At 38.2% G+C, this 18,695-nt stretch overlaps 1 protein-coding gene across 1 annotated transcript; it reads right to left on the bottom strand.

Moving 5' to 3' along the window:
* Positions 1 to 1,200: 1,200 nt before the first annotated feature.
* On the bottom strand, positions 1,201 to 18,046 carry LOC583786. Its single transcript, XM_030975736.1, has 8 exons — positions 17,634 to 18,046; positions 14,601 to 14,849; positions 13,450 to 13,506; positions 10,868 to 11,136; positions 9,842 to 9,958; positions 8,489 to 8,676; positions 7,121 to 7,345; positions 1,201 to 2,369 (listed from the first exon to the last, which is right to left on the bottom strand). Exons 1-8 carry the CDS (start codon positions 17,881 to 17,883, stop codon positions 1,838 to 1,840), a joined length of 1,887 nt encoding a protein of 628 aa, XP_030831596.1. The 5' UTR covers positions 17,884 to 18,046; the 3' UTR covers positions 1,201 to 1,837.
* Between the last annotated feature and the right edge of the window lie 649 nt (positions 18,047 to 18,695).

Here is an 18,695-nt window from a genome sequence, read left to right as displayed (position 1 = left end):
TCCTTCTCTCTCCTTTCCTGTTCTTCTCTGCAAGTCACACTCTTTTTTATTTATATTTTGTATTGTTGTATCTAAGTTGAGGGCTGCGGGCACGTCAAGCTACCCTGCTTATTTCTGTAGCCCTCCTGCATCTAATGTATGTTAATTATGCATTCAATATATTTGTTTAATCTCGTTTATTATCTGTATAAAATTATATACACTTAAAATATTGTATCAAACCATATTATGTTCATGAAAATGTATGATGAAAAAAAAGGAAAAAAAGATGCAGAAACCAATAAATCAAATCAAATCAAATAGACTATGCAAGATTATTATAAATACCTTTATGTTGTTTATCATCTAAGTATTTGGTCTTAGTGAATAGATTAGACACGCGTTATACACAGTACCTTCCGCTCTCTGTCTGTTTCTGTCACTTTCTCTATCTCTCAATTTCCTATTTCTCCATTTGTCATGTTTATATCTCAATCTCATTTTGATGGTGTGAGTATTTACACATATGTTTACATGTAAAATATAATTTGTAAAAGAAAAAAAAAGATTCATTTATTTATCTCCTTCATATTTAACATCCAAGATCACGTATTATTTCATAATTGAAACAGAAACCAATTTCTACCAAATAAAATGCCATGAATTTCGTGAAACATTTCAACCATTGCATGTACCCTTGGTTCGCCTTCTCAAACACTGGTGATGCAGTTTGGAATGGAAAAGTGCTTTGAAGAATGGGAGAACAGAATAATACCAATTGATGATGCCGCTGTCACACAGTCATGCAAGCCGACACAATCTCGGCCATATGCATATTGGTTTGTTTTCGGTGTGAGGGAGAGAGAGAGGGAGAGAGAGAGAGAAAGGGGGATTCACATGAGAGAGCTGAAGAGAGAGAGAGAGAGAGAGAAAGAGAGATGATAATTGGGTAAATGAAAAAAGGGAGAGAGAGAGAGTTAAAGAGAGAGAGAGAAAGGGGGATTCACATGAGAGAGCTGAAGAGAGAGAGAGAGATAAAGAGAGATGATAGTTGGGTAAATGAAAAAAGGGAGAGAGAGAGAGAAAGATAACAGGGTTTATAGAAAGAAAAAAGGACAAGAGAGAGAGAGAGAAAGATAACAGGGTTTATAGAAAGAAAAAAAGACAAGAGAGAGAGAGAGAGAGAGAGAAAGAAAGGGGTAAAGAGAAAGATCGATCTTCACAATAAATGATTGCTCTGGATGCGACCTAATTATTACTGTAACATTTCATAGCACCCTCTGAATATAAGGTTAAAATAACAATTTGTATATTGAGCGTATGATCTATGTATACGATTTAGATATATCAATAAAGTGAGACGTACAAGGTGCTCTCTAATATTCATACATTTTATCCAGAGGTAGAGGGGTTTTTTTCTCCAGAATTTAAGAAAAGATATATCTGAAAGTTACTTTGAAGAAAATTAATTCACACGTAGTAAAGGTTCAGTTTCTATAACGATAATAAGAGTTATACATGTATCAGCGTTGCGGTACAAAGAAAAATTACCATTTAAAAATATATCATTAACGATTGGGAAATATTTTTCAAGGAGTTTAATATCATCGTAACTACAAAAAAGTGTATCCATGGAAAAGGTACTACAAACCCCAAAGTCGTCATCGTTATACGATAATACTTTAAGTGTAAACTTAAGTTGAATCATCTCCTGTTAATATCAACCATTTGATACAATATGAGGAAATCAGACCATCGTTGATATCACGGATGGCAAGTGAGTGCATGGATGTTCGATGTAGTATAACGTTTAGTGGCAAACCACTCCCATTGGCCGTTCAAAACTGATCAATGCTCATCACTCTCTTTTTTCCTCTTTATTTCCTGTCTTTTCTCTTTCATTTCCTCCCGTATTTTCTCTTTCATCTCCGCCCGTCTTTTCTCCTTCACCCCCTTCCTTCTTTTCTCCTTCATCCCCTCCCTTCTTTTCTCCTTCACCAACTTCTTTCTCTCCTTCTGGTTTCTCATCTCCATGTGCCTGTTCATCCTTCCCTTCATCCTTCTTTCCCTCCTTGGAGTCCTTGCCCGTCTCCACATTAGACGGAGGATCCTTTTTCGCTTCTGCTGGAGTCCTAACGGGCTTGCGGACTCCCGGCCCCGCTTTTTTTGCGGCCACCTTGCCTTTCATCGCCAGTCCAGCAATCTTTTTGGCTAGATCAGCTTGATTACCAGCCTTTGGCGCTGGCATTGGATAATGCGGTTTGATCCTCTTGATGTCGACGCTGACGTTGGTGTAGAGAGTATGGAGGTCGTACACGGGGGTCGGATAAACGATGTCCGACAACCCATCCATTTTGTACCGCCCATTGAAATTTTTCAGCAAGTTGTATCTGATGGAGAAAATAATTCAGAGGGTAATGGAAAAAACAGTAAACCATTGTTTTCTGGCATCTTAAAATTAAGTAACAAAGCAACAACAACAACAACAATTGAGAATTTCGCTCCCTATTGAACCCTCTAAGTAAAATCTTGTAAGTAAGTGATTGGCCTATGTATAAACTCAGCAAAAAAAGAGAAAATGGACACTATTTACAGTAAAGATTTTCATATAAAGATTTAATAAAAACTTGTCTTTATGTATCAAACTAATCAAAGATGTGTCTTCTTTAAGATTGGATTTGCAATTGGAATCATACGATACATGGATGAGTGAGCAAAGCCATTAACAATAAATGAGTCTCTGAAAGAAAATTGAAGAAAAAAAAGGGTCATCTGTCTATCAAATGTTGACGAACATTGGAGGTATCCTATGGCCCGATTTTCCATCAACTTAGGTGAAAACTGGAAAGGAGAGGCATCTTGAACGTGCATGTCAAAACCATACATTCCTGACTTATCCTGAGACTACAGATGGCATCCAGGGCTAAATCATCCTCTTTGTTTTCACTGTTGAACAAGAATGTTTTTGCAATGTTTTTAATCGAACCTTCTAAAGGTTATATAAATGAATGTGCCCATTGATGTTGGCAAACTTTCCTTTAATTTGATTCATCTATGTATCATACTTTTATTGGCAGTTCTTATTGGCAGTTTATATGGTAATTTTGGACAATAAAAAGTGTCTATTTTCTTGTTTGGCTTAGTGTAGAATAGGGGGAGGGCAAATTCTCAAAAGACGTATGCATAAATATTTGAGTGAAAATCAATTGGGGCATACCAAATTTTTAAATTTAGGGGAATTTTCAGTGTATCAGTTTAAACAAATAAAGTTTTCGACATTTAGAAGAAACCATTCTTACTATCGTCACAAGAGGGAGCTAGTTTACTAGTCATTAGTACAATTATTTGACTTGTAAACGGGATATTTATATTTTTGTGCTACCACTCTATTCACTTTTTTTTACATTTCCAAACAGTTTGACTGAAACTGATCCCCATAATCTCTTTGAGTAAGTAAGGATATGGATCGTGATGAAGACAAAGTTTTTCAGTCGATAGGGTCGATGCTACTTCAACCCTACGTGCTGCAAAGAAGCAGTATTACTTTGCTCAATTTCAGGCGACACATAATGATATAAAAGGGACATGGAAAGTGATTTGGAATGTTTTTAAGCCAAAGCAGAAAGCGTCTGATGTAAGTAAATTAAACATTGATGGGAATGTAGTGGATGATCCAGAAGTTATTGTAGATAAATTCAATGAATATTTTTGTAATGTTGGCCAGAATTTGTCGCGTGTCATCCCAGAGTCTCAGAAAACATTTCAATCTTTTTTAGAAAACCCTAATCATAATAGTTTATTTTTATTGCCAACGACTGTAGAAGAATAATTTGATATTGTACATTATTTAAAGAATAAGAAAAGTCCAGGTTGCGACTTTATAACAAATGAGTTGATACAAAATGTAATTGATGGTATTGTACAACCCCTCGTACATACATTTAATCTATCAATGACCACTGGTGTTGTACCCATGAAAATGAAAATTGCAAAGGTTGTGCCCATTTTTAAAAAGGGTGATGCCCTTATCTTGAATAATTATCGTCCTATTTCTTTGTTGAATTCCTTTTCTAAAATTCTTGAGAAGCTAATGTATACTCGGACGTTAACATTTATGATGAATGCTAACATTGTGTCTAATTTTCAGTTTGGTTTTTGTGAAAAACACACTACCACTCATGCTATTCTACATTTGGTGGACAAGATATCTAGTGCCTTAGATGCACGCATGCATACAGTTGGTGTCTTCTTAGACTACTCTAAAGCGTTTGATACTGTAAATCATTATATTTTAAAAGATAAACTGTGCCATTATGGTGTAAGGGGAATAGCATTGAATTGGTTTAGAAGCTACTTAACAAATAGGAAACAGTTTGTTACTTTAAATGGAATTGATTCAGATTTGCGGGACGTCACTTGTGGGGTCCCACAGGGATCCCTTCTAGGCCCGCTTTTGTTTATTGTGTATATTAACGATTTTCAACTTTCCGCAAAAATGTTATTATTCATTTTATTCGCAGACGACTCGAGTGTATTTTTCTCTCACAGAAATCCACAAACTCTTTTGCAGACTGTAAACTCTGAGTTGACAAATGCGACTTTGTGGATTCATGCAAACAAGTTGTCTTTAAATCTTTAAAAAACTAATTATATGCTCTTTAGTAATTCCCTGAGTATATTGCCTGGAAATGTAATGTTCAATGGTGTTGAGATCAGGGCTCAAATTAATTTTTTGTCCACGGGGGCTCTTCCAAAGAAAAAAAGAGCCCCCGTGAGCCTTCTCACGGGGGCTCTTTTAGTGCTGACGGGGGCTCTTATTTTAATACAAATTTTCATTGAATTTGTACCCAATAAACTCCTTGGTATTTTATCATTATCATTTATTTAAGTCGGCATTTTCCCTGTTAGAAATTTACTTGTTACATTGCTGTTATTGACTTTTATCCCGTAATGACATTCTCTCCATTTCTTCCCGTTCTGCACAATTTCCTCCTCATTATTCGGAGCAACCTTATTTACATTCTTTCTTTACTTTTATTCTTTACCATATCCTTCCAAAACAAAGGGGCGGATCCATCTTTTTGCTAAGGGTGAGGGGGTTACCCCAATACGATGTGGAGCATCATCCACGAGCCGCGAGTCGATTTTTGTTGTTGCTATTTTGAACCCCCGTAAGTGATGTTTTCCTGGCATCTGCTAACATGCGGAGCATCGTCCACGAGCCGCAAAGCGGCAAGGCGAATTTTTGGTGCTTTTTTGAACCCCCGTTAGTGATGTTTTTCTGGCATCTACTTATACTGTGTAGGTCTGGACACATGATAGCATTTTTTCTATGCACATCACATTTTCACTTGGCAGCCCAAGGGGGGAGGGGGTTTAACCCCTAAACCGCCTAGATCCGCCCCCGCAACATCTTCTTCTTCTTCCCAATATTGATTTAATGGTCGAGTTACATTATTTGCTGGTCTTTTAGAATAACCAGATTTAAGAGGAATCACGCTTTTCACAACGAAAAACTTCTCCATGTTTCAGTCTTTGCGCGATCGTTTCCAGCTCCAGCAGATATTGGGCTTTGAACAGCGTGCACACCGTTACTTCCGACGCAGTATAGCATTGCTGACGGCCGCACTAGCTGCATGCACTGTGAGCTTCCGTTGTATTTATCGGTAATACTCATAGAGGTGGGGGGGAAGCTCCATCTAAGTTCCATTTCATTGGTTTAAGGTTTGAAAATTGATACTCAATATTGTGTTAAAGTTATATCAGAAAAGATAATCTTTATTTTATAATTCCCCGGGGGCGATTTTTAATTTTACAATCGCTCCCGTGAGCAACCTGACGGGGGCGATTATGGAGCTCACGGGGGCGAATCGCTCACCGCCCCCGTGTATTTTGAGCGCTGGTTGAGATTGAAAGAGTATCTACATTTAAATTTCTTGGCCTGCATATTGATGAACATTTAAATTGGAAGTACCATATTAGTAAACTTTGTAAATTATTGTCAAGAAATACTGGTGTAATTTATAAATTGAAATCTGTGTTCCCACTGAATATTTTACGTATGTTGTACGGAACTTTAATTTTGCCATATTTGCACTATGGTGTGCTAGCTTGGGGCAACTCGTTCAAATCTCAAATGGATAAATTACTACTGGTACAGAAAAGAGTAATACGAATTGTTTGTAATACTCACTATCTTGCGCATACAGATGTTCTTTTTTTTTTTTTTTTTTTTTTTAATAATAGTAGTGTTTTGAAAGTTAAAGATATTTATCATTTACAACTAGGAGCTCTAATGTATGAATTGAATGCAGGTCTACTGCCAGTAGCCTTGGCTAGAATATTAAAGAAAAATAACCAAGTTCATAGTTATTCCACACGTCAGGCGCAAGCATATCACTTGCCTCTTGTTAGAACGCAATTTGCCCTTACTACTGTGGGGTCCACTGGACTTAGGTTTTGAAATTCCCTTGAACCAAGAATAGCGCAATCATTCAGTATTTATGTATTTAAGCGCAAACTGAAGTTACTATATTTGAGTCGATATCGTCTAGATTTATAGTTGTGATCAATATTTAGGAAAATTAATTACTATATAGGTCAGCATAATTCTACTCCCATCTCTCACATCTATTCATCTGTCTTTTTTTGTTTTTGTCTGTGTTTCAGTCCTGTTGCTCGTTGTATTTTCCTGTTTCTCTTGTTTATAGCAATTATTTAGTAGTCAGTAGATTTTATTATACTTATTTATGTTTATATTTTATCAGTTGTTTAGGTAGTTTAGTTTGTCAGCACTTAAATGTATGCATTATTCTTATCTGACGAGTTTTGTTCTTTTAGGACATATTCATAAGCTACTCATGAGGGACCTTAAATCCACAAGCCTTGCTTTCAACCAAGGTCACCTCATCTTTCTTTTGTAACGCCATATTCTGTAAACTTGTTATATTCATGTCATATTTGTAAAGTGTGTTAAGAAAGAAAGATAAATAAAACTTGAAACTTGAAACTTGATGCCATGTCAAGTTGTTTTTAGTTTTGTCATGAAAACTCTGTAGATCGCGGACAAATATATACCTTTTATTGGGTTGGTTTCGTCAAATGAATCCACGATCACATCCAAGGTAAATGCAATGCTTACCTGTCTTTTGCCAGGGGTGCGCTTTTGTGATGATGTCTGATGACGTCATAATGGGCGATGGGTCCTTTATGGCGGGTGATCTCGAGGCCAACGTCTTTCACCCTCTTCCATATTTCATCATCCTCACCACCCCACCCCCAGTAAACATTTGGGAAGCCGTTGATGCTTCGGATGTTGCCTTTAGTAAGACCAGTGACGGCACCGAAGAAGTTGTCATACGGTAATCTAGAATAAAATTGGAAAAACGATTTATGCTGGTCATTGCTCACAAGGATATATCTCGGGACTATTAACGACAATATCGACAACTGGATGTTTGCAAGAGTCTATGGAATTTTAGATTTTGGTATCGTCTTCTTTAAAGGAGTACGATGTATGGTCCGGTGGCGATTGTGCCGAAACCAATTTCCAATTTACTCCTATCGATTTTCAAACGTCAACAATGGACCTAAATGCCTAATATGCTTAACCCTAAATAAAACCTCAAAACCAGTTCATATCCTATAGCCCTAACTCTGTTGAGGTTTCGTGGTCGAGTGGATATGTCACCGGACGGTGGATCACAAGGTCCGCGGTTCAAGTCCCACCGCGGCTCTAATGTCCTTTGGCAAGACATTGATCTACATTTGCCACTCTCCACCAAAGTATTAAATGGGTACCGGGTAGGATGCGAAAGCTAATGTGGTTTATGACGACTGGCTGGAATACTCCCCAGGGAGTGGATAATGCGCATACCTTGTGTGCGGGTAGGCATGAATTCGATGACCGGGGTAATAATATATATCTGTAAAGCGCATTGATAGGGCCTGCGGTCCTGAAATGCGCTATATAGGGACGAACTATTATTATTAAATGAAGGAAGTAAGTGTCGCCAAATCAAATATCGGATATACCTCCAAAAATCAGATTCGAGTATGGTACATTGTCAGTATATTTGAAGAAGAAAAAAAAAAGCTTACGACTGGCATATACCTATAATAACGATGTTCCGTGTTAATATAGCGACTTAATACATTGACGATGTTTCTAAGCACTTTACAGACATATTATTACTCCGGTCATCAGATTCAGGCTTGCCCGTACACAATGTATGCATATTCTCCACTCCCTGGGGAACATTCCAGCCAGGCGCAATCTTACACACGCTCCCAAATGCTGAGCAAACTACATTAACGTTCGCATCCTACCGGGTACCCATTTAACACCTGGGTGGAGAGTGGTAAATATAGATTAGTGTCTTGCCAAATGACGGTAATGCTGGGCTGGGATTTGTACGCCGTACCTAATATGATCTACAGTCCGGTGACTTATCCACTAGACCACAACACCTACTTAGAAACCATTCACTGAAGTGTAAAATGTCTTTACTTGTAATTCCACCTATCAGCACCGGAGACAAAATGTCTGGGCATACTGGAACATCCGTAATAATTACGGTCATCGATGGGTACATGGTCGACGTCATGGATGACGAAACAATCGTAGTCGGTGAAGTTGAGCGATTCGAGGAAGCCGATGTTCATGAGCATCGCGCGGTTGAAGAGTTCTTGATTGGCCTGGGGAAAAAAGAGAGAAGGAAAAACCAAATGCTATAAAAAAAAAAAGTGGCTACCCTCGTTCGCCCCTACTATGAACATGACGGACAAACGAAGAGGACAAAGTATACAGTTCCTCAGGTAGACAAAGGAACATCCCTTCACTGCTATTATGTAAAATTGGTAGAACAGGTGAATATGCATGTGACACCTGTTCTACACATTTTTACATAAGAGCAGTGAAGGGATGTTCATTTTTCTACCTGAGGAACTGTTTATTTTGTCCTCTCTCTTTGTCCGTCATATTCATAGTGCCCCCTCCCTTCTCTCCCCTCTCTCTCCCTCTCTCGCTCTCTCCCCCTCTCTCCCTCTCTCTCTCTCTCTCTCTCTCTCTAGCAAGGAGATAGTCGTGTTATACAATGGACGATTCAGATTGTTGTGTACATAACTTTCTTGTTGTCTGTGGAGGAGGTTATTCAAAATGTATTTAAATTTTTCACCAAACTTATTGACGAGAGACCTATTTGAGGCCTTTGAAAAGATGAAAGTAATGTGCAAAAGTAATGTGCAAACGTTATTCCTATGTCAAGTATCATGGGAAGAATGCTATTATTCACAATACCGCTCCTTCAATAACCTCATATTAAAAATAAATATATCTATTGACGACCTAAACCTTGGACCGAGATTTAAAGTCATATGTGTGACCCGTAACCCCATATTCTCCCATCGGTGTATAGTCATTCCCAGTGATGTTCAGCAACCGTGGTATGAGACAGTCAGCACAATATAAAACGAACCATTCGTAAAACACGATCAACCTTTCCCTTTCCTGAGTTCCAAGATAGTTTCTATCACAATGCGATCACATGAACATTAATGACGATGGTGGTAATGATGATAATAATATTAACAACAACATCAACAACAATGATAATTATGAAAATAAAAAAGATGAAACTGGTCTAACACCTTGTCCAAGGGTGTAAGCGCCGAGCAATGACCGTGTCCAGGACCAGGACAAAGAGCCTTTGTCAACAAACCAAAGTACTGCCACTACTTTTATTTGTTTCCGACATCATTTTGTAGCAAGTGCAAATGTACCCCCCCCCCCCCCCCCAGATCGACGACCCCATTTAAACAGAGCACAAAAATGAAATAAAAGATGTCGAATACATAGTCCTACCTGCTCAATAATAAAGAAGCTGAAATCGAGTAGCTGCCTCTGAAGCATCGGTATCATGTATCGCAGAAGGATTGGAAGATGATGAAATCGATCTCGAAATGGTATCAAAACAGCAACCTAAACGGACAGAGAGGAATGTAATACATGAATGTGAGGAAAGAGCAAAAACATTTTATCTAACTTACTTGGGGATTGAAATATGTTTTTTCCCACCGCTTCCTAAAAAATGAAGATTTAGCAATTTTTTACAGTATTACAAAATTTGTATTCTAATGTCCATCTATTACTTTTATCTAGGTCACAAATTAGCGACCGTGAGAAAATCTTTAAATTTCCTAGTTTACAAACTGTACTTACAGCACTCATTGAAAACTTCATTTTGTTTTGAAGGCCTTATTGTCAGGTTAAGCAAAACGCGTTATAGAGTGGTTACGCTTCCTCATTTCTGTGAAGCTCTTTCGCACCGTCCAGGATCACTCCACGAACTCACGCATGAGCAAATAAGATATTTTTTTCCAACGGAGCAGTAAAAGGATATAAAAATTGCCAACAACAGATCACATATCTAACGATCTTTGTATATATCTCTTTCACTAACTTTAACACTCAAATATAAAGTACACCAATATGGCTTCCTAAAAGTAATTATAGACGTGAGATACGTGTGAGTTTGCCAAATGAGCCTGGGGTGGGGGGGGGGGGCGATGCGGAGGATCTCGCAGAAAAGGTGAAGCGTGACCACTCGATGGTTGACCAAGCTGATTTGGAAATCGCATTCTCAAGCTCTCTTGTATACATAAACAAATCTCGGCCTATGTGATAACTGTAGTTTACACATTTTCTTCAAATAATTATCCAGTGTCTTATGCGAACTTAGAGCATAGGAGGAGAGAGAGGGATAATAAAGGCAAATGGCAAAACGATCCTTTCATAGAGCAGGAGTAGAGTCTTTGAATCTACAGATTTGTTGTCAGTTTTTTTTTTAGACGACACCACGTCACTCAAGAAATTCGAAGCAATATTTACCTTCCATCTCGGTAAACAATTTACTGGTTTAAAATGTCCACCCGGAAGATACCAATAATTGCTTATATTCATTGCTTCCGGTTCAATGACTTGATCGAAGAGCCAATCAACGTGGGTGATGTTTCCAGTCATGGGATCAACGAGTTTCTTATAAAGAATCTCATTGGCTCGTTTCACAGCGGTCCGAACATTTTCCGCCAAGGGTCCAAAAATGATTTCCTCTGCATGGACCATGGAAATGTCATTCAAATCCAGTTTCCTCTTGCCAACTGTATCACAGAAAAAATACATACATGTAGATGTCGTCAGGCAAATTCTTTTTGGAAAAAAAATATATCTCTCTCATTTATATTTCAATTATATACAAAATTAATTCACTGAAATGGTTTGTTGCATGGTATTCATGGATTAATGAACTAATGAGCGAATTGTTTTAAAATTGTATAATCATGTTTTTCATATTACTTAATTCTTTATGTAGATGAATCTAATCATATAACCAAACTGTAGAAAACTATGTCACGTGGCACAAAAGTTATTTTTTGTAATGAATAAACATGTTAAAAACGATTTCTGTTTCAATATGAATGAAGTCGGATGAAAAACCTGAAAATCCTTTCCGCACTCGTATTTGCAGTTCACCGTGTTAAGTGGGCCCCTATTTCCTGTCCCGTAATCCGTTCATATTCCTTAACTAATGTAATTAGTCAGTCTCGTAGTGCCATTATTTGGTATCTTTTCTTTCTTCCCGTATTTCCCCTGCCCGTTATTCCTCTGCATTCGGAATTATTAGTGTCCCTGTATTTCCTCGTGTCCCTCTACTCCTTCTATCACTGTTTTCCTCGTGTCCCTGTATTCCCTCTATCCCTGTATTCCATGTGTCCATGTGTACCTGTATTCCCTCTGTCCCTGTATTCCCTCTATCCCTGTATTCCCTCTGTCCCTGTATTCCCTCTGTCCCTGTATTCCCTCTGTCCCTGTATTCCCTCTATCCCTGTATTCCCTCTGTCCCTGTATTCCCTCTGTCCCTGTATTCCATCTGTCCCTTTCTTTCCTCTGACCCTGTATTACCTCTATCCCTGTATTCCCTCTATCCCTGTATTCCATGTGTACCTGTATTCCCTCTATCCCTGTATTACCTCTGTCCCTGTATTCCCTCTGTCCCTGTATTCCCTACGTCCCTTTCTTTTCCTCTGTCCCTGTATTCCCTACGTCCCTTTCTTTCCTCTGTCCCTGTACTCCCTCTGTCCCTGTATTCCCTCTTTCCCTGTATCCCCTCTATCCCTGTATTCCCTCTGTCCCTGTATTCCCTACGTCCCTTTATTTCCTCTGTCCCTGTATTCCCTCTATCCCTGTATTACCTCTGTCCCTGTATTCCATACGTCCCTGTATTCCATACGTCCCTTTATTCCCTCTGTTCCTGTATTCCCTCTATCCATGTATTACCTCTGTCCCTGTATTCCCTCTTTCCCTGTATTCACTTTGTCCCTGTATTCCCTCTGTCCCTGTATTCCCTCTATCCCTGTATTACCTCTGTCCCTGTATCCCCTCTGTCCCTGTATTCCCTCTGTACCTTTCTTTCCTCTGTCCCTGTATTACCTCTGTCCCTGTATTCCCTACGTCCCTTTCTTTCCTCTATCCCTGTATTCCATGTGTCCATGTGTACCTGTATTCCCTCTATCCCTGTATTCCCTCTGTCCCTGTATTCCCTCTGTCCCTGTATTCCCTACGTCCCTTTCTTTCCCTCTGTCCCTGTATTCCCTACGTCCCTTTCTTTCCTCTGTCCCTTTATTCCCTCTGTCCCTGTATTCCCTCTTTCCCTGTATCCCCTCTATCCCTGTATTCCCTCTGTCCCTGTATTCCCTACGTCCCTTTATTTCCTCTGTCCCTGTATTCCCTCTATCCCTGTATTACCTCTGTCCCTGTTTTCCCTCTGTCCCTGTATTCCCTACGTCCCTTTATTCCCTCTGTCCCTGTATTCCCACTATCCATGTATTACCTCTGTCCCTGTATTCCCTCTTTCCCTGTATTCACTCTGTCCCTGTATTCACTCTGTCCCTGTATTCACTCTGTCCCTGTATTCCCTCTGTCCCTGTATTCCCTACGTCCCTTTATTTCCTCTGTCTCTGTATTCCCTCTACCCCTGTATTACCTCTTTTCCTGTATTCACTCTGTCCCTGTATTCCCTACGTCCCTTTATTCCCTCTGTCCCTGTATTCCCTCTGTCCCTGTATTCCCTCTGTCCCTTTCTTTCCTCTGTCCCTGTATTCCCTCTATACCTGTATTGTCCATGTGTACCTGTATTACCTCTGTCCCTGTATTCCCTCTGTCCCTGTGTTCTCTACGTCCATATATTTTCTCTGTCCCGTAATCCTAGTGTCCATCCCATCTATCATGTCTATCACATATCCCCTCTGTCCGTGTTTGCCCTGTCCCGTACTCCCTTTATCACGCAATCCCTTTATATTGAAGTATACCTATTTCCCTTTTTGTCCCGTATTCAAATTATATTCCATTATTCACTGTGTCATAATATCCTCTGTAGTTCCGTATTTTCTCGGTGAACTGATACATTTTCTTACCTAGTCCTGGTATATCGATTTCAGGACATATCGGTTTTGCGGTACATGAGAAAGGACCTATGCATGAAAAAAGAGAACAGAAATCAGAATAATTATTTAGTAAGAGCCATTGTTGTTTTGAACACCAAAGCATTCGATACTCAAAAGAATAAATATTTTCAATAATGCAGGACGATGAGAAAGCGAACGCAAATTTTTAACATCGTATTTTACATGACAACATGAATAATGGAATTAGATGACAAGGTATCAAATCTGTCTCCCTCAGTCTATATCTATAATGGCTTGTAAAATTATCATTCTTTGCAAATTATTCCGTCTTGCCATTGAAAGCTTTAAAAAAATGATGAGCTTAAAAAAACACGTTCATATTGGTTTATTGGATGCGAGTGACTGCTTCATAACACATAGATTGACGCTCAATACAGGGAAAAATAAAATATAAGATGTTTGGTTCGAGACAGCAACTCCAACATTTTTTACACGTCAAGATTTATATTGATAAACAATTAGTTGAAACCAGTGACAACATTTAAATATATCGTGGAGTATGTATGATGAGCGTCTAACTTTTGAAGTTTTAGTAAAATTCTTCCCAAGGCTTTTAGAATAATTAATTAAATTTTCTGCAGGATGGTATTAGAACGATCCAAGGGGCTTTATGCATGTTGGGGGCTCACCGAATGACCCACATGAATGTCTGCTCTAAAATGGAAAGATCTCTCTTCTGGATGGTGCTCTCTCAGAATGTTTTAAGTAATGCATTGCGTCAACGAAATGCTCGTCCTTACCTTCGTAAACAACTTATAAACCCTATTATGACATGCGAACAAGGTTAATGTCAAGGCTTACAAATTCTAAAAATAGGGGGTAGGAAGTTGGTTTAGCTTCGTTTCATACTTGCATTTTACTCTGATCATGAAAATACTGTAAACTTCAAAATGTCTATACATAGTATTTTGTATTGAATAATTTCTTGATGATATATTTAGGCCTATATCTACATCCTTAATACCCATCAGTATCATCTCTTCGCCATGAGCGTCCCGGGACGGTGTGTGCGCTTTATACGTTTACACTATTATTGTTATTATTATTATTATTACTATTATTATTCAAAGTGTAATAAGTAAACCAAATAAACAGCATACCGTGACCTGCTTGTAGTGAAGCTCCGATTTCCTTTTCTCTTTCTTTCTCTTCTCTCTCGTAATTTGCGACGACCTTTTCTTGCTCCAGCATCTGCGCTCTAATTCCGGATTGTTCGATAGCAGGCTCAACCATGAAAAGGTTCTTTAGCTCATCGTTAACATTGGATAAGTCGAACAAATCCCGAAGATCCCCGGAAGTACTATGTTTATCTTTCAACGTCCGAGACCTTGCTTGAGACACAGAAGGCCCTGTAAAGAGGTTTAATATGCAAAGTCGAAAATAATACCGAGTTCTAGTAACGATCGAAAATGAATTCTACAAAATCCGACAAAATTATTACCACATAATGTATAAGTAAAACGTATATCTGTCAAATAATTATTAAAGAAAACGGATAATTACTGAGTAATAAGCGAAATAATCAAGTCTTCACATAAAACGTCTGGCCTGAAGGATGAATGGTATTATAAAAAGGACGGCGGCATATATCTCTGAACTCGACAAATTTATGCACCTTCGTTTAAGGGCACCAAACTTGGTATAGTACCGTCTGACGGACCAACTACACCACTTCAAATGCTTGGAAGTTGTCATTCATGATACAATGACTTATAATGTATATTGTCCACCCGATTTTATCCGGTTACTCTTCTCTTCAATCTAGTTGTTTTCCCTCTATTTCTTTATTTCTATTATGCTCTAATGATTGGCGTATGGCGTTTATGGCCATCTGGTTTCATAAATAAAATAATAATAATAATAATAATAACTTTTATTTACCCAGGGTAGCCACTTCAGTTATGAAACTGTTCTTCCAGCGGGCCCTGCATAACATAATATGTTATTACTACCCTTCTCCAATCTAATATGCTGAGCGCCTATAGCTAGAAGGCAGAAGGTCCCATTGTCATAAGTCTTTGGTATGACTCGGCCGGGGTTCGAACTCACGACCTCCCGTTCATGAGGCGGGCGCTCTAACAACTGAGCCACCATGCCCGGTGTATGTAGTTTCTTGTTCGCTAAGCTAGCTCATTTTGGGGCATTGATTATGGTTGTCTGACACGCACCCCACCCTCACCATTTGAAATGTCTTGTAGTGGCCATTCATGATAAGAGATCGTACCGAGCATTTTTCATCAGGTTCAAACTAGCCCTTTTTTGCTAATCTAGTTCAATTTTTTTTGCCCATTTTTGAGGGCCCTCCTGACCCCAACCCTCCACCATATTGTGTGCGGCAGACGTCCATTTTATGGTATCGATTTGTCCATCGATCATTGCTATGTTTTCATTTCATTTCATTTCATTTCATTTATTTAAACACGGAGGCCTACCTCAGCCCGCGGACTGTTCTTCCGTAGGGCCGTGCATATACATAAAAACATACAATATCAAAATAACATATATACAACATAATTCAACATAATAATAATAACATAAATATATACAAAACAAATATAACATACACTAAAAATACATATGAAATATTAAAAGGGGACGAGGATTACTCATTAAGGGCTCTTGATTCCATATACTTATTTAGATTACGTTTGAAATTTATAATAGATAACTCACGTTTAAGTTCTGGTGAGATTGAGTTCCAGCATTTCGCACCGAAATATCTTTTTTTAAAACATGTTTTTAATTTAGGTAGTAAACAATTATTAATTGAACTTCTCATATTATAATTACATTTCTTTAGTTCAAATAAATCTAGCAAGTAATTAGGACAATTGTGATTAGCAATTTTATACATCATGTCAAGGGCATGTTTATCTCTTCTTTTTTCTAAAAAAAATCAAGCTTTAACTGCTGATACAGGAAATTGTAGAATATCTGGCATCAACTTTTAATATAATTCGGAGGGCTCTATTCTGGAGGACCTGAAGACTTTTTCTTTATATTTCTCCAAACCACATCACAATAGTCAAGTTTACTTTGTAACATTGTTTTATAAAACATAAGTGCAATATTCTTAGATATATAGTTCCTAATTCTTTTAAATAGGTACAGCTTTTTAATAATATCTTTTCTCAGAAAATTAACATATTCGTCCCAATCGAGATTGTGATCTATATATATACCTAAGTATTTGCAATGATCTATCTGATTGAGTTTTACATCATTTATAAACATATTAATCGTTCGATTTTTAACTTTGGTTCTAGATCCAATTAACATGACCTCACATTTTTTAGTATTGAGAAATAATTTGTTTGAATTCAACCATTTTGAAAGACGTATAAGATCAGCATTAATGACATTTTCAGAAGTTTCTGTTGTTTTACCAGGGTAATATATGCATGTGTCATCAGCGTACAACGATATACTACATCTTTTAATACAATTTGATAAATCATTTACATATATGGTAAAAAAACAGGGGGCCTAAATTGGCCCCCTGTGGAATTCCACAAATTACATTCAGTTCGTCTGATTTTACACCATTTACAACCGTGTACTGTCTTCTATCAGTCAGGTAGTTAAGGAACCATTCACAAGCCCTTTTGTAAAGTCCAATCAATTTTAGCTTATCAAGGAGGATAGCATGGTCAACCGTATCGAAAGCCTTTTTAAGGTCGATTGTGACCATTCCAACAATGTCCCCTTCATCCAAACTATCCAACCAGTCTTCTGTGACATTCAGAAGGGCAGTCGCCGTCGAGTGCTGAGGCCTAAATCCGGATTGCTTCACGTCAATAATACTATTTGACGATAAATAACTATATAATTACTGATAGTATTGAGATTGGCCTATAGTTTCCCATCTCTGACCTCTGCTCATTTGTGTGGACAGGTATAACTCTAGAGCATTTCAGCTGGGCTGGTATTTTTTTTAAATTTCAACAAAGAATGAGTTAAAAGCGTTTGCGATAACCATCGTATATTGTGTGCACGATCAAATGTCTAAATTGTTTTGATTCGGTTTGTATTGGTTGTTTCGTACTTTCGTTATCGGTAAAAAGGTGATATTTCTTAAAACCTAGTATTAGAATCAAATTTTGAAAATATCCTATTTATTCTCCAAGACCTACCTGTTAAGCTGTTATAATTCAAAAATTGCCACAGGGCGAGAGTAGACACGACACTAGCACCAATGAGTAGATAGACCGCAGCGGACAAGCAAGTTCTGTTTGGTTTAAAAGGCAGACGACAGGTGCCATCTCCCACTCTTGTGCCACCCGGCTCTCCGCCATTCTTCTCTCGTCTTGTTGATGCGTTGGTCAACAGACCTACACAAAACGAACCTATGGATTTCACTCCTCGTGAAAACTTCTTCGACATCCTGATCTTGAGTATCAACCTCTCGTTTCCTCCTCGTCAGTTACGGACACATACTTTACTTTCTAATCCAGCGATCAGTGATGACTGAAAGCAGCCTAATAGAAATATTTCCCAAGAGAAAGAAAAATGTGTGGCGCCTATAATACGTCGCTTACAATTTACGCTCATCTTAAAAATGCTCATATCTATCCATTGTGATGCAACTGTGTGTGTAGCATCTGTGACCAAAGAGCTTCGCACAGAAATAATCAATGACGGTTTAGAAAGCAGGTTCTAATAATCGAACCACCTTATTGATTGTGCCATTCGCCAAGATTTTAATCTTGTAGCAGCTGGCTTGTAAAACGATATAACAACAAAAGATTATTGATTATTCCCAAAAGACCGGTTTACTAAATATTCAAATGCATGGACGCTACTTGTTGCTTTCTTTAAACAGTATGCCTAAAATTGTTAGTAAGCCGGCCTATTCCCAACTATCAGGGGATTTTTGTGGATGCAGGACTTGGCAACTCTAAAGTATGCAATCAGATGTATATCTAATAAGAAACCATGCATTAACCTACAACAGGTTTATCTTTTTGTAAATTTCAATAGGCTTCTCGTGATAATCCTGACAGTCCTCCATTGTTACAACTGCGTACTACCCTTGTGTTGAAATTAACTTGCTTGAACTCTAACTTGTGAAATTAGGATGCTGCATCCCCCTATCTCTCTCTCTCTCTCTCTCTCTCTCTCTCTCTCTCTCTCTATATATATATATATATATATATATATATATATTTCTTTCATTCTCTCCTCTCCCCTTCCTG

This window comes from Strongylocentrotus purpuratus, unplaced genomic scaffold, assembly GCF_000002235.5.
Source record: "Strongylocentrotus purpuratus isolate Spur 01 unplaced genomic scaffold, Spur_5.0 spur5_scaffold_8, whole genome shotgun sequence".
NCBI classification, from domain to species: Eukaryota; Metazoa; Echinodermata; class Echinoidea; order Camarodonta; family Strongylocentrotidae; genus Strongylocentrotus; species Strongylocentrotus purpuratus.
This window is presented reverse-complemented; position numbering and strand designations above follow the sequence as displayed.